General features: G+C 40.3%; 1 protein-coding gene across 3 annotated transcripts in view; it reads left to right on the forward strand.

Annotated features, from left to right (window-relative positions):
• The window catches only part of GRM1 (glutamate metabotropic receptor 1), a 588806-nt gene that overhangs the window by 220152 nt on the left and 352002 nt on the right, over nucleotides 1–16652 (forward strand). For all 3 annotated transcript variants that reach the window (XM_075339546.1, XM_075339548.1, XM_075339547.1), the window contains exon 3: nucleotides 9068–9317. In XM_075339546.1, the coding sequence (XP_075195661.1) occupies nucleotides 9068–9317 (250 nt within the window). The remainder of the gene's footprint in view (nucleotides 1–9067; nucleotides 9318–16652) is intronic.

Here is a 16652-nt window from a genome sequence, read left to right on the forward strand (position 1 = left end):
CACCCTAAAAATCTAAACTATGCTAACATTGAATGGGGGGATTCTGGCTGTGCATTACTGTTATAAGAATATTTGAAAAAAAAAAGATATACTTAGCTTATGTATTGGTCAATGAATATGAGCCCAATAACCACGACAAGGTGATCTCTTTACTGGGACCCTAATTACAATTCCTCTATGTGAATTAAAAAGTCTACAATTTTGGGCATTTAGGATACAGCTAAAAGGAATATGGCAAAGAACTGGCTATAGGGCCTTGTAATGCTAAAGTAATTGAAAAATGGTTTAAAAAATAGAAGTTAGTTTTAGTGTGTTAGTGTTAGTTTATTTTTTATCAATTAACAAAATGCAAAGTAAATGAGCAAAATTAAAATGTAAATGAAATCGATATTTAGTGTGACTACTCTTTGCCTTCAAAAAACATCAATTCTTCGAGGTGCACGTCAGGGATTCAGGGATTTTGTAGAATTATAGTCAGATGTGTAAGTAATTAATTATACCAAACCATTTTCATTAACTGAAGCAGAAAGAGCACTGTGGTGACTTAAAACTGGTTGAGAAACAGCCAAACTCTGCTACCCAGGTGAGGCTGTGGATGACAGTCTTGACCATGGTAAGATTGAGCGCAGCATCAAGACACAAGGCAGTTATACAACATCATCAAGGTCTCTTCAAAGCAAAGATTTCAAAGATGACTGATCTGCTGATCAAACACTTTTGAACCACCAAGAAATGGATAACAACTATAGACACAGTAGTCGGCCAAGGAAACTCAGTGCAGCAGACAAGAGACACATCATGCCTACTTCCTTTATAAATCAGTAAATCAGAAGATGTCAAACAGTTCCATTAGTTCAGAACTTGCAGCAACCAATGGATCTTGGCTACATCCATCTAATGTATGTAAACATCTGGTCAGAATGGTCATTATTGATTGTTTGCAGTAAAAAGCCATACATTCAAGAAGGAAACAATGCATAGTAACTATACATGAAAACAGAAACTGAAATGCTAAAAAAAATAGCAATAGATGCCCTGGAATGATTGATCAAATTTGTAAAAAAAAAAAAAGGCAGTTTGTTCACTGGAGGGCTGGAGACCATTACAACAATCTTTAGGTGTAATGGTGTCTTCACTGGTGAGAAATATAGGCAGATATGTATCCATCATGCAATAACATCAGGAAAGCATCTGATTGGCTCCAAATGTATTCTGCAGCAAGACTATGATCCCATATATACTGCCAATGTTATTAAGAACCATCTTTTTTTGAAATGTCACTTTATTTAATGAATTTTGAGAGAGAAGTAATACAATCACAGGGCTCTGAATGTGCAGAGATAACAAAACCACAAAAATAAAAAAATAAAAATAATGTAGCATCAATAAAATCTATCATAAAAAGCATTGAGTAATGTCTTAACATTAAAGGGAATCTGTCAGCAGGTTTTTGCTACTCATCTGACAGCAACATAATGTAGGCAAAGAGATTCTGAATCCAACGGATTATTACATAGATAACTAGGTGCAGCCGTTCTCACATAATCTCTTTGATTAAGTTTTAAGCATGTAGCTGTAGCGTGTCTCGCCCACACAAGGCTCCCAGTAGAGTTTGTACATTGACTTTGAGGGTTCAATCACAACAGGGGGCATGTTGGACTCCCATGCACATGTCAGCTAGACCCAGCAATGTTAATCACAGGGTAATAAAACCATTAGTTTACGTAAACAATAGTTCACACACAGATAAGAGAGGCATAGTTGCTTTTTGTTTTTTAACTCTTACAGCATGCTGTCATCAGCTTACATAGCAAAAACCTGCTGACAGATTTCCTTTAAACCCATTAAGGTAATCCAAGACAGAAGCACAAGTTTTGCATTAAAGAAACATGATCTAATCTAATGATAACACAAATTGAATAAGAGATTGTAGCCATAATAAGGATAACAAAATAAAGTAATAAATGAATAAATAAAATAAGAGAAAAGCAGAGGAAAAAAAGCAGAAAAAACTCAAAGAAGAAAATAATGGAGGGAGGAGAGGTGATGGAAGAGGGAGAGGTGAGCAGGCATGAGGTTGTATGTTTATAGATTCAATTTTTGCCCAATAAGGGCCCAGAATTTCGCAGAGGATCTGAATTCTAACCAATAACACCAGGATTTGTAAAAATTATCATAGGAATTATTGACAGTGGAGGTGAGTTCTTCCATTAACATAACTTCATTCATTTTGGAAAACCAGAGGGGAACTGTTTGAATAAAGTCTCTTTTCCACAGCATAGGAATGCATGCTCGAGCAGTCGTGATTAAATGTCTTAAAATAGAGGCCCTATATATTTTCATGGGAATGTTGCAATGATGGAAAACGAAAAGAGCGGAGTTTAGATCAATTGTTAAGGTCTGTGAACCTATGCAACACTAATTGCACATTAACCGCCTCACCACCCAGCACTTTCTTCACCTTCCTGACCAGGCCAAATATTACAAGGTTCAACAGTGTCACTTTAAGAAGTAATAACTCTGGAACGCTTCAACGGATCCAAGTGATTCTGAGATTTTTTTTATGACTTATTGTACTTAATGATAATTCTAAATTTAAGACGATATTTTTTGCATTTATGTGGAAAAATATCAGGAATTTGTAAAAAAAAATAAATTTAAAATTTGCTGTTTTTAATTGTTTTGCCCTTAAATCAGAGAGTTATGGCACACAAAATAATTAATAAATAACATTTACCACATGCCTGATTTACATCAGCATTATCTTTAAAACATTTTTTTTGTTAGGAAGTTAAAAGGATTAAAAGTTCATCAGCATTTTCTCATTTTTCTAAGAAAATTTACAAAAACAATTTTTTTAGGGACCACATCACATTTAAAATGACTTTGGGGGGGCCTATATAACAGAAATACCAAAAAGTGACACCATTTTAAAACTACACCCCTCAAAGTGATAAAAAAAAACATTCAATAAGTTTATTAACTCTTTAGGTGCTTGACAGGAATTAAACCAATGTGGAAGGAAAAAATTAAATTTTAACTTTTTCTGACAAAAATGTTGATTTAGCCCTAAATTTTGAATTTTCACAAAGGTAACAGGAGAAAATGGACCTTACAAGTTGATGCCAAATTACTTCTGAGTATGACGATACCCCATAAACTATTGTTTGGGCGCATGAAGAACTAAGAAGGGAAAGAGCACCATTTGACTTTTGGAATGCAAAATCAGCTATAATTGATAGTGAATGCCATGTCATGTTTTCAGAGACCCTGATGTGCCTAAACAGTGGAAAGCACCAACAAGGGGCCCCATTTTGGAAACTAGACCTCTCAATGAATTTAACTAGACATGTGGTGAGAATCATGAACCCCCAGCTGCTTCACAGAATTTTATAACGTTCAGCCGTAAAAATAAAAAATACCTTTTCCCCACAAAAATGTTGCTGTAGCTCTATTTTTTTTTTTTTTTAAATTTCACAAGGGTGGCGATAGAAAATGGACCCCAAAATTTATTGTGCAACTTCTATTGAGTATGCTACTTGGTGGAAAACTACTGTTTGGGCACACGGCTTATGTCGGAAGGGAAGGAGCACTGGAATAGATTGCACATGCCATGTTACATTTGAAGAGCACCTGACAAGTCATAACAGCAGAAACCCTCAAAGTGACCATATTTTGGAAACTACACCTTTCGAGGAATTGAGCTAGGGTCGTTTTGAGAATTTTCAACCCTCAAGCAATTCACAAAACTCTTTACATCGCACTGAGTAAATGAAAAATTACCATGTTTTCCTCTAAAATGTTGCTTTGGCCCCAAGTTTTTAATTTTCAAAAGGGAAATAGGAAAAATAAGTGCTATAATTTGTTACACAATTTTTACGGAGGTCAACAATACAACAAATGTGGCTTAAATCTACTTATGACGCATAGTGCAAAGCTCAGAAGGGAAGGAATGCTGTATTGGAGTGTATACAGTGCCTACAAGTAGTATTCAACCCCCTGCAGATTTAGCAGGTTTACACATTCGGAATTAACTTGGCATTGTGACATTTGGACTGTAGATCAGCCTGGAAGTGTGAAATGCACTGCAGCAAAAAAGAATGTTATTTCTTTCTTTATTTTTTTTTTTATATTGTGAAAAGTTTATTCAGAGGGTCATTTATTATTCAACCCCTCAAACCACAAGAATTCTGTTTGGTTCCCCTAAAGTATTAAGAAGTATTTCAGGCACAAAGAACAATGAGCTTCACATGTTTGGATTAATTATCTCTTTTTCCAGCCTTTTCTGACTAATTAAGACCCTCCCCAAACTTGTGAACAGCACTCATACATGGTCAACATGAGAAAGACAAAGGAGCATTCCAAGGCCATCCGAGACAAGATCGTGGAGGGTCACAAGGCTGGCAAGGGGTACAAAACCCTTTCCAAGGAGTTGGGCCTACCTGTCTCCACTGTTGTGAGCATCATCCGGAAGTGGAAGGCTTATGGAACTACTGTTAGCCTTCCACGGCCTGGACAGCCTTTGAAAGTTTCCACCCATGCCGAGGCCAGGCTTGTCCGAAGAGTCAAGGCTAACCCAAGGACAACAAGGAAGGAGCTCCGGGAAGATCTCATGGCAGTGGGGACATTGGTTTCAGTCAATACCATAAGTTACGTACTCCACCGCAATGGTCTCCGTTCCAGACGAGCCCGTAAGGTACCTTTACTTTCAAAGCGTCATGTCAAGGCTCGTCTACAGTTTGCTCATGATCACTTGGAGGACTCTGAGACAGACTGGTTCAAGGTTCTCTGGTCTGATGAGACCAAGATCGAGATCTTTGGTGCCAACCACACACGTGACATTTGGAGACTGGATGGCACTGCATACGACCCCAAGAATACCATCCCTACAGTCAAGCATGGTGGTGGCAGCATCATGCTGTGGGGCTGTTTCTCAGCCAAGGGGCCTGGCCATCTTGTCCGCATCCATGGGAAGATGGATAGCACGGCCTACCTGGAGATTTTGGCCAAGAACCTCCGCTCCTCCATCAAGGATCTTAAGATGGGTCGTCATGTCATCTTCCAACACGACAACGACCCAAAGCACACAGCCAAGAAAACCAAGGCCTGGTTCAAGAGGGCAAAAATCAAGGTGTTGCAGTGGCCTAGTCAGTCTCCTGACCTTAACCTAATTGAAAACTTGTGGAAGGAGCTCAAGATTAAAGTCCACATGAGACACCCAAAGAACCTAGATAACTTGGAGAATATCTGCATGGAGGAGTGGGCCAAGATAACTCCAGAGACCTGTGCCGGCCTGATCAGGTCTTATAAAAGACGATTATTAGCTGTAATTGCAAACAAGGGTTATTCCACAAAATATTAAACCTAGGGGTTGAATAATAATTGACCCACACTTTTATGTTGAGAATTTATTAAAATTTAACTGAGCAACATAACTTGTTGGTTTGTAAGATTTATGCATCTGTTAATAAATCCTGCTCTTGTTTGAAGTTTGCAGGCTCTAACTTATTTGTATCTTATCAAACCTGCTAAATCTGCAGGGGGTTGAATACTACTTGTAGGCACTGTATATTCCTGGAATGGTTTGAGGGTGCCATGTGAGATTGGCAAAATCCATAACATGCCAGAGAAGTGACCCCACTTTTCAATTTACACTCACCCAGTCAGGGGCAGACACTGACAGCTTGGGGCCTCTGTGCAAGAAATTTTGCCTGGGACCCCCCTTCTTCAGCGGCGACAAAGCTGCAGATATAGATTTATATGTGTGTGTGTACATAGCGCCTTCTCTTGTTATGTACAACATCATCCCTAACATATTGGATTATCTTGTCATTCTTGTTATTTATAGTGCTCTCTTTATTTCATAGTGTCCTCGCTTGTTAAATATAAAATGACATGGCTGCTGATGGAACATGGTAAGGCTTATTTTTTAAAGGTGAGGCTGATGGACTGGTCTTATGGTCTCAGATGCTGCTCCATCAGCAGTCATTTTATATCTAACAAGAGAGGATTAAGTAACAGAGAGGGCGTTGTGAATAACAAAAAGAATGAGAATATGCTATATAAGAGACGGTGTTATACATAACAAGAGAGGACACTATATAATAAGGGACAGCGCCATACATAACTAGCGAGGATGTTAATAAGGGACAGTGTTATACAGAGTAAAAGAAGAAACTATGCAATTAAGGACAGCGCTTTACATAATGAGTACACTAAATACTATGACGGTGTTATACATAATGAGGCTACATTCCTTCATCCATGTGCACTGTCAGTATGCAGTGTGCTGCCTGCCTTGTTTTTCTTGGACAGCATACTGACCTATGGAGCATGTGCTATTCCTCATCAGATCAGAACAGCACATGCTCTGAGTCTCACAGATCTCATTCTTGGCTTGGTAATTTTACCGGCTATGTGAATAGATCTATGAAACTCTAGGAGTCTGTATGCAGTCTGATAAAAAAAAAAAGTCTGGCAACACAAATTTGAGAATGTGTACTAAGGGATTTGACATATAATATCATTACTCCAAGTCATACTGTACAGAATAAACATTTTCATAAAGTTTTTTTCCGCTGAAGTCTTATCTGATTACTTTTCTGTTTTGTGTTCTGATCCGACCTTCACGTCCCATCTTCCAGCAACAACTCGTCTTGTCACACTGATCATCACAGCCCTGAAAATAACAAGGTCACATCTATTGTGTATATACATTGCCTCCTGAATAAAAATCCTCCAGGCTATGAAGTTATCAGGGCTGTCTCATATATAGTGGGATGAGGAGGACACTATGGGGGTCATATAATTAATTGTGAGGTTGGAAGGAGGTTATCAGGGCCATATCATGAATTGTGGGATGGGGATGATGCCATGAGGGCCATATAATTTGTGAGGTGGAGTAGACACTATGAGGGCCATTTAATGAATTGTGGGGTGAGGAGGAAGCTATGAGGCTATATAATTAATTGTGGGGAGGAAGCTTTGAGGAACTTAGCATTGTTCCCCACCATCCAATTAATTTTAAAAGGAATCTGTCAAGCACTCCATGCCATCCAACCCAGCAGCATTCACATCTGTATGCCAAAGTTCCCTGCCTAACTCACCCTGTATAATGTTAAACTAAAAAATGAATGTTTACCAAAAGGCATTTATAAACTGATCTTTCACTGTGCTACTTATGGCAGTGACTAGTTCATGGGGTGTTAGTTCCCCAGACTAGTTGGCCCTCCATCCATGCTTTCATGCCCCTATGGGTGTAATAACATGATTTCCACGTGGCATCACCACAGTTCCTGGAAATCTTGCACATGTGCGCGGCTGTGTTCACTCACAATTACTTTAATCTGAAGTTGGGTGTACATATCCCGGTTTAAAAGAGGCACACTGCACATGATCAGAATTTCAGAAGCTGTTTCTCCGATCATGCGTAGTGTGCCTTTCTGAAGCCGGGACGTGTGCACGCGACTTAAGATGAGATTCAATATGAGTGAACACAGCTGCGCCCATGCATAAGATTTCCAGGAGCTGTGATGATGCCGCCTCGTAGAAATGAGGTTATCATGCCCACAGGGGCATGATAGCATGGAAATAGGGCCAACTAATCAAGGCCCTAATTAGCATGGGAACAGTGCACTTTATAAGTCCTTGTTTTAAACATGAATTTTAGGCAATAACATTACACAGGACTGGTTATGCAGGGGATTTTTACATACTGATATGAATGCTGCTGGTGGGTATAATAGGATCTGATAGGCTGCCTTTAAATTCCCATATAATGTCCTCCTCCCCCACCTGTTTATCATAAAGCACTTTAAGCCCCTCTTCCACACCTCACTCTAATCCCAATCCTCCCCTTCCTTATTGCCCCTCCTCAGGCTATTGGTCACCCCTCACCTCGCCACTCCTTATTGTCCCCTCCTTAGGCTATTAGTCACCACTCACCTCTCTGCTTGGGCCTTCGCTGCACTGCTTCTTCTCCTGCTAGTAGTTTTCAAATAACACTGGCTTGTGCGTGCATCCTACTAGCGTCATCAGGGCGCACGCCCATGTGTCACTGAGAAAGTTCCGGGCAATGAGTAGAGGACAAACACCTGCCTTCCACTGCCTGCACTGTGCGGAGCTGCTGGTTCACTCCCTGCCCAGCATTCTGCATGTGATGAGGGCAATGTGGCCATGGGCCCCCCGGAGCCTTGATTTCCACACAACAAGTCAGATTGTCCTCATTATTAACCGGCCACCAAGAGCCCGCTAAACCTCCTGGACCTGGTGCAACTGCACTGGCTGCACTGGCAGTATGTTCATCACTGCACCCAGTGAAATAATCTAAAGTGCAATGAACATGTTGACACCACATGTGCCTCAAATAATTTTATAATATTGGGTGGTGAAAAAAAATATTTCATTTTTACCAATAAATTGTTGTTTTAGCCTAAAGTTTTTAAATTTTATAATGTCTAATAGTAAACAAACATGCAGTGGAAGTTGTTGAGTGAAAATCGCAAATCTGCCATTCTAGTGCGTTCAGTACATTGTAGTGCCCAGTACATTGTGCCCAGCTCATGCTTCTGCAGACATGGACCCACTAAAGTAATTTTCTCTATGTTTCTATGACCATCCAGTAAACTAGAATATCATGTCCCATTAATGCTGGATTAAAGTAATGAAATAAATGTTTAATTTGATAAAACTGTTTTCCTCTTCTTTTTCCTATATGTTTATTCACCATTTTTCATCACTCTTTATGCCTTAAAGTAGATTACAGCTTGTTTAGTTGTTTTTTTATTCAGCTGTTAAAAGCAGAACTAGGGCCTGTGCTACAAATGTCCTTATATTTTTAATGTCATGCCTTGGGCAAGGATTTCCCATCAGAAATACTGTAGAATCATTTTTAGTTAGGTTATGTCTGAGTGCCATGCCTGGTTCAGCGGGTCATGCTTATGCAATCTTTCAGCTATGAAGACTAATGTCGAATAATCCAAAAAATGCATGAGTTTAAAATATTGTAAACACAACATAAGGCACATAATGAGAAGTACAAGAGACTAACGTCATTCTTATTTTATAGGAAACTATGGAGAAAGTGGGATGGAGGCATTTAAAGAACTTGCTGCACTAGAAGGACTCTGCATTGCCCACACAGACAAGATATACAGCAACGCAGGGGAGAAAAGTTTTGACCGACTCCTCAGAAAACTCCGTGAGAGATTACCAAAAGCAAGAGTGGTGGTTTGTTTTTGCGAGGGAATGACAGTGAGAGGACTATTAATGGCAATGAAGAGATTGGCTGTGATCGGTGAATTTCTCCTTATTGGAAGGTAAGTTTATTTTTGGAAGTTTATTTTGCCAATTATCAAAATGACATTTTATATATGTTAAATCAATGTGATTGTTATAGATATTTACAGATTTTATATATTATTTTACCAATAAATTTTTATATAAACGAGAAATTTTATATTTGGGCATATACTGTATTGCCTTACAGACGCTCACAGCACCAGATTATAGTCAAATATAAAATAATTATAATTAATATTAATTATCACAGGATCTCCTGGTGTGTTTAGGCTTTGAAGGAATAATACATGATCTTCAAAGGTCATTTGAAGCTGACAATGGAACATATTCACTGACCGTTATTTATTTCCTTTGGGTTGACTGACAATTAATTTTTTATACCATATATAATATATAACACAAACTAAAATAGAAACAAAATAAGCATATACCTCACAGTAAGTATCTAAATAGTGATAGTACATGTAAGTAACATAGGATACATAGTGTTAGGAGAGAAGCCAGCACTCTTGACATAGAGTATTGTGCTCGAGGAAAGGACCAAGCCCTCGTTTGTGGAGAAAAAAACCTCAGCACCAAGAAGACAAAAAGGAGATTGAGCTGCTGCAATGTGAATGTTGTTTCATTCCAGACCGGCAACACAGTAAATCTAAACAATCCAAAGTTTCAACCTCAGGGATGGCAGCTTAATACTGTCAGGAGACCACCGCATGTGTAAGAGCTCCGTGAGGTAGTCCCCTAGCAGTATAAGCTGCCATCCCGCACCTGGCACCTCCTTCTCCATTACCTATACATTTGGCACCACCCATATAGATATCCTTGAAAAAGACCTTGTTGATGTGGAAACGTTGGATTGTTTGGATTTACCGTAGTGCCGATCTGGAATAAAAAAGTGTTCACATTGCAGCAGCTCAATCTCCTTTTTGTCTTAGTGGTGCATGGGATACATAATAACACGGTTTCTGATTAAAAAAAAAGTGTAAAAATACATCCCCCATGACAAGGTGAACCCTAATTAGGACGGTTCTTACCTCTAATGTAAAAACTTCACCTTGTGTTAATTAACCTTAATATAGCTAGGGACAGAGCAGGTTCGGGGCCCAGCTACCTGAGACACTCAGCCATGAGAAGCTATATAAATGAAAGGCTTAGCTCAACAAGGAAGAGTCATGACCCCAAATCGAAGAAATGAGCTGTAGTATAAGTTAGTATACATGTGGTGTATGTTATATCTATATATTATTACTATTTACTTACTGCAGAGTATATGCCCATATTGTTTCTATCTTAGGTTTTGTCAGTTAAATGGCCACAGTGTGAACATGCTCATACATGCTACATGTACACCAACTTATACTCTGGCTCATTTCTTTGGTTTTTCCGTATTTATTATATGTCCTGTCTGTGCATTGATAGCAATAATGCTTAGTATGCAAATGGAGGAGTAACGATAAAGGATGATCTGATAGTACCATTTCTTCTTTTAGGTTCTTGGAAACTCAGTCCAACACTCTAGCCATATTATTCAAAGTGTATCATTAGGTTACCGACTGAATTTTAGAGTTTGAGCAAAAGGACTTGGAGTAGAAAAGTGATGGGTCCTCTATAATGCCACATATAGTCATCACACAAGATGTTTGCTTAGGATAATTCATCCAAAGAAATCATAGTCTTCAGTAGAATCGTGAATACTTCCATTTTGGTGTGGGTTCCAAATGTAGAGAATTACAGATCCTACACCAGAGGTCTCAAACACGCGGCCCGCGAGCCGCATGCGGCCCCTCAGGCTGCTTCATGCGGCCCCCAGGGCCGTGCCCCCGTTCACTATCGCGGCCGATGCAGGGGCCGCAGCCACTATCTGCGCTTTATGTCAGATGAATGTTTTGCCGGTGCTGCGTCAGCAAAACATTTATCTGACATAAATCGCCGACAGGGGCTGTGGCCCCTGCACTGGCCACGATAGTGAACGGGGGCACGGGCCTGCAGAGAGCAAGAAGCAGAGATGAGGCAGCTGAGGGAACGCGGGACAGGTAAGAATGTTTTTTTTTTGTGTGTGTATGTGAAGGACGGCACATTAACCCCTTAGCGACCCATGATGTACTGGATACGTCATGGCTCCCTGGTACTTAAGGACCCATGACGTACCCAGTACGTCATGGCGAAATCGCGGCCCCGGTGGCTGCAATCACTTTGAAAATACCTTAGATTCGGGGAGGAGGGGACCTCAGGAGGGGTGGTGTCTCCTTCCCAGACCTACGGAGGCTGTGATTGGCTGACGAACGCCGCTCAGCCAATCACAGACACTGTAATGTTTCAGCCATTGAAAATGACTGAAACATTGAAATCCAGCCATGATCAGTGCAGCTATAGTGCTGATCATTGGCTGGAGCTGGGTGACCTCTGCTTCACCCGCCCCCAGCTCTGATTGGAGAGATTGGCCTTGCGAGCGATCTCTCCAATCACTGTGGATCTGGGGCCGGAAACTACTCCCCTCAGCTTCACTCCGGTGTCTGTGGAAGCTGAGGACTGGAGAGCGATCGGTAAGTTATAGCCACTGCCCCCTTTCAGTCGGTGCCACCACATTACTATAGGATGGGGACAGTAGTATAGGATGGGAACAAGGTGGGCACATTACTATTAGATGGGCACATGACTATACGATGGGGACAAGTCTGGGAACATTACTAAAGGATGGGGACATTACAAGAATGGGCACAATACTATAGAATGGGGACAAAGCTGGGGACATTACATGGATGGGCAGTTGGGCACAATACTATTGGATGGGGACATTACTATAGAATGGGGACAAAGCTGGGGACATTACTATAGGATGGGGACAAGGTGGGCACATTACTATGGGATGGGGACATTACTACAGGATGGGGACAAGGTTGGCACATTACTATAGGATGGGAACTAGGATGGGCACATTACTATAGGATGGGGAAAATGTGGGCATGTTACTATGGGATGGGGACTAGGATGTGGACATTACTACAGGATGGGGACTAGGATGGGCACATTACTATAGTATGGGGACTAGGATGGGCACATTACTTTAGGATGGGGACAAGGTGGGCACATTACTATGGGATGGGGACTAGGATGGGGACATTACTACAGGATGGGGACTAGGATGGGCACATTACTATAGGATGGGGACAAGGTGGGCACATTACTATGGGATGGGAACTAGGATGGGGACATTACTATAGGATGGGGACTAGGATGGGCATAGTACTACAGGATAGGTACATTACTAGAAGGGGACAAGGATGGGAAACATTACTATAGGATAGGGATAAGGCTGGGGACATTACTATAGGATAGGGACATTACTATAGGATGGGGATAATGATAGGCACATTACTATTGGATGGGGACATTACTACAGGATGGGGACATTACTATAGAATGGGACAACTATATGATGGGGACAGTACTACAGGATAGGGACATTGCTACAAGGAGACAAGGATGGGGAACAGTACTATAAGATGGGGACAAAGATGAACACATTACTGTAGGATGGGGACTAGGATGGGGCACAATACAACAAGATGGGAAGCATTGCTAAAAAGATGTTGGCCAAGATTTCTATATAGTGCTAATTGTAACACTATTAGTTACAAGAAAGGGATAACATGTAAAAAAAAAAAGCAAACTCAAAGTAAGGCATGACTTTTTTTTTACCATTAATTTTTTTTTATACATATGTAAACAAAGAATGTGCACATTTGTTATAATAAACAAGGGAAAAATGTTCAAAATCAGTGATCCAAGTGTGTGTATAAAAATATATATGGTACCAATAAGAATGTCACTTTGTCCTGCAAAGAATGCGTCCCCCAAAATTATTTTTTTTCCTCTGTGCGGCTAATACACCCAGCCGAGTTTGAGACCCCTGCCCTACACAGTTGGCTATAGCTAGATAAAACTAAACAATCTTTAGGTCAGCTGGCATTTTTGCACTTGAGTAGCCTAGTATGCAGTTTGGCAAAAAAAAAAATTTGAAGGTTAGCTGCAGCTGACAGATTTTGCCCAGGGGAGAGGTATGCTTAGGGCTTCTGAGTTGGAGACTTGGAGACTGCGAGAAATACTTCATTTTCTGCACCAATTTCAAGGGTGTATAAGAATATATATACAGTAGATATATATATATATATATATATATATATATATCTACTGTATATCTCTATATATAGATATATATGTATATCTTAGACATAATGCATCTGTTTATGATCCTATTGGTTTTATAAATGCAATTTTATTCCATTATAAATTACAATCATTAAGTAATTCCTGTATACATTTACATACACAGTAATATTGCAGCGTAGGGGACTGAAAAATGTAGCTACTTATTTGATACAGTAATTACGTTATTGTGCATTTTCTGGGCATAAATATGCAACAGATTTAATTGACATAACATTATAAAGAAATTGATGGATGCAAAATTATTTTTTTAAAAGGTTGCACTGATGACTTTTACAAGAATTGCATTTTTTTGTTATGTGTTGTATTCACAAATAATGATCGGTAATATACTTCTTTATGTTTTCTTAGTAGACACTTGAGAGTGGGCAGCTTACTCTCAGTTTTTCTTTGTTTTCAAGTTGAAATGGAATGTCTCCGATATTAAATGAGTGTTATTAATGGGGTTGTCCACTACTTTTACATTAATGCCCTGTCCTTAGGATGGGTCATCAATGTCTGATCGGCCGGGGTCCTAAACCCCGAACCCCCGCCGATCAGCTGTTTTCGGTCCCGGCAGCGTCAGCATGTAGCTGTAAATGCTCAGTTATGGAGCTTCTGATAGCGGCCAAGGCCAGGTATTGCACATCCGCCTCCTATTGATTAGAATGACGGAGGAGCTTCGAAGTTGAGCATTTCTGGTTGCCTGCTGCTGCCACTGGGACCGAAAACAGCTGTTAGTTGGGGGAGCAGAGTGTCAGACCCGGGCCGATCAGACATTGATAGGCCATCAATGTAAAAGTAGTGGACAATCTCTTTAATTTTAATTTTAAATGTAATTCCCTATCCACAGAATAGAGGATAGCTTTCTGATCCCGAGAAATGGGGCTTTGAATAGACCTGGCTTTATGGAGGATGATCATGTGCATTTCCACTCCATTCATTCTTGAATAGGAGATATATTTTCCTATGGACTCTGTGGGGTAAAAAAAAATATAAAATTAATGAACCTGATTGGTAAAAACTGTAAGAGAGAAAAAATGGGAAGTCCCAAATTGCTGTCTTTGCTTTGTCGTTGTTCCAGGACAGCAAAAAAAAATTAAATAAGAAGCAAATAACACATAGTGGCTATTCCAAAAAGTTGTTAATAAAAGGATAGTTTACATGCAAAAAACAAGATCACACAAAGGTCCAGCAATGTTAACAATGAAAACGCTATGGGTTTTGAAAAAATCGACTTACTTTTTTTTCTTTACAAATTTTTGAAATGTTTTCATCACTTAAATAAAAGAAACTGGTTGATGTTTGGTGTCGCTGTAATTGTACTGGCCTTTAGAATCATGTTGTCAGGTCACTTTTATAGCATAATGAACAAATATAAAAAAAAAAACAAGTAATTGTAATTTTTTTTTTTGCACAATTTCACCCCTCTTATTTTTTTTATTGTTTCCAGTATTTTGAATGGTAAAATTTATTGTGTAATTAAATAATACAATTCATGATGCAAAAAAGCATCTTATGGTTATGAGGATAGAAAAATAAAAGAGTTATGTCTCTTGAAAGAGGGGAAGAAAGAAAATTAAATTGGAAAAAGCAGAAAATTGGCATGTGAAAAAGGGCTTAAATAGATTAAATATTTGATCTTTTTGAAATAACAAAATCAACATTACTTTCCTCTGCTTTTCCTTTGCAACCTCTCTGCTGCTGCCTGCCTTGATGACATGGTGGGAATGGTGATATCACAAACAGTCACCTATTACACTCAGTGATAAGGCTTGCTAGAGTTTGAGATCACTGAGTGTAATGATTGTCTGCAGTGGTCACATACCACAGCCACATAAACAAAGTCTGATTAAAAGCAGCATATTGAAGAAAAAAAAGACTGAGAATCCCAATAGCATATGCGTGCGTGGTATCTTATAGACACCAGCGTACCAGCATAGTTTTTGAAGCAGAAGATGTTACAAGAAAACGCTCACAGTGCTTTTACTGCAGCAAATTCTTTGTCATCTTTGTGTTCATATGTTGTTTCACTTTATATAGAAAATAGGGACACTTAGAGAATAGATAAGAATAAGAGGTGGAGATAGGGGTTCACCACAGAGGGGCAAAACATTTCAGTGGACCCTTAACCAGGTTACCATGTATACAACTATGGTGGTACACCCTAATAGATATATAGGTACCTCAGAAGGACTGGACTGTTACTGAAAATCTTTATACTAACATTGACACTGAATGCAGTAAGACAGAAGGCCACTAGAGGTTGCTACCACAAGAGCAGGGATAGTCGATCAGTCAGGGTCTATGCCGGTATGTCACATCTGAACCAAGAAGAAAACAAACCAAAGTCAAAGAACAGAGCGGAAGTCAGATACTTGGAGAGCAAGTAAGCACAGGGGAGGGAGTGGAGGACACGGAACAGGACCGGAGTCCGGAGGACAGGGAGGGATAGAGGTAAGGTCAGGAAGGAGGGACGGAGCTCAGGATGGGCAGGAGGGATGGAGGTAAGGTCGGGCCTGGGAAACACAGGTCAGGTCAAGTCGGGGAATTGGAGGTCAGGTCAGGTCGGGCAGGAGGGACGGAGGTTAGGACGAACAGTACCGGGTTTTTGGAAAAGAAACAGAGGACTTCTCTCAGGAACATTGCACACAGTAAAGTTGGAAATATTACTGGCAGCGTCCTGGAAATAGCAGCACCAAGATATGGCGGCACGACCCCCGGAACGAGGCCAGAACGAACAGGCCTCTCCCAAGGGACCTAAACCCTGGAGGCAGGATACATGCACTGGCTCAGGGACGGCAGAGCCATACATGAATCATGACAAAAAGAAGATCATCAGCAGGCGCCTTTTGAGTTGCTTTAACCCCTTCACGACCAAGGACGGATCTGGATCGCGTGAGGTTAATCCCCGCCCCCTGCCGTGGGCAGGTCGCGGTGATCTACGCACATATCAGCTGTTTTCAACAGCTGACATGTGTGCCTGCATGTTCCGAGTGGAATCGCATTCCACCCGGAACATTTAACCCCTTACATCTCGCTGCCAAAGTCTGGCAGAGAGATGTATATGCGCGCGGCCATTATTTTCACTTACCGCCACCCCCACCGGAAGTCACGTGCGTGATCATGTGACTTTCAGTGGTTGCCAT

The sequence above is a fragment of the Anomaloglossus baeobatrachus genome, chromosome 3, assembly GCF_048569485.1.
Source record: "Anomaloglossus baeobatrachus isolate aAnoBae1 chromosome 3, aAnoBae1.hap1, whole genome shotgun sequence".
Lineage (NCBI taxonomy): Eukaryota > Metazoa > Chordata > Amphibia > Anura > Aromobatidae > Anomaloglossus > Anomaloglossus baeobatrachus.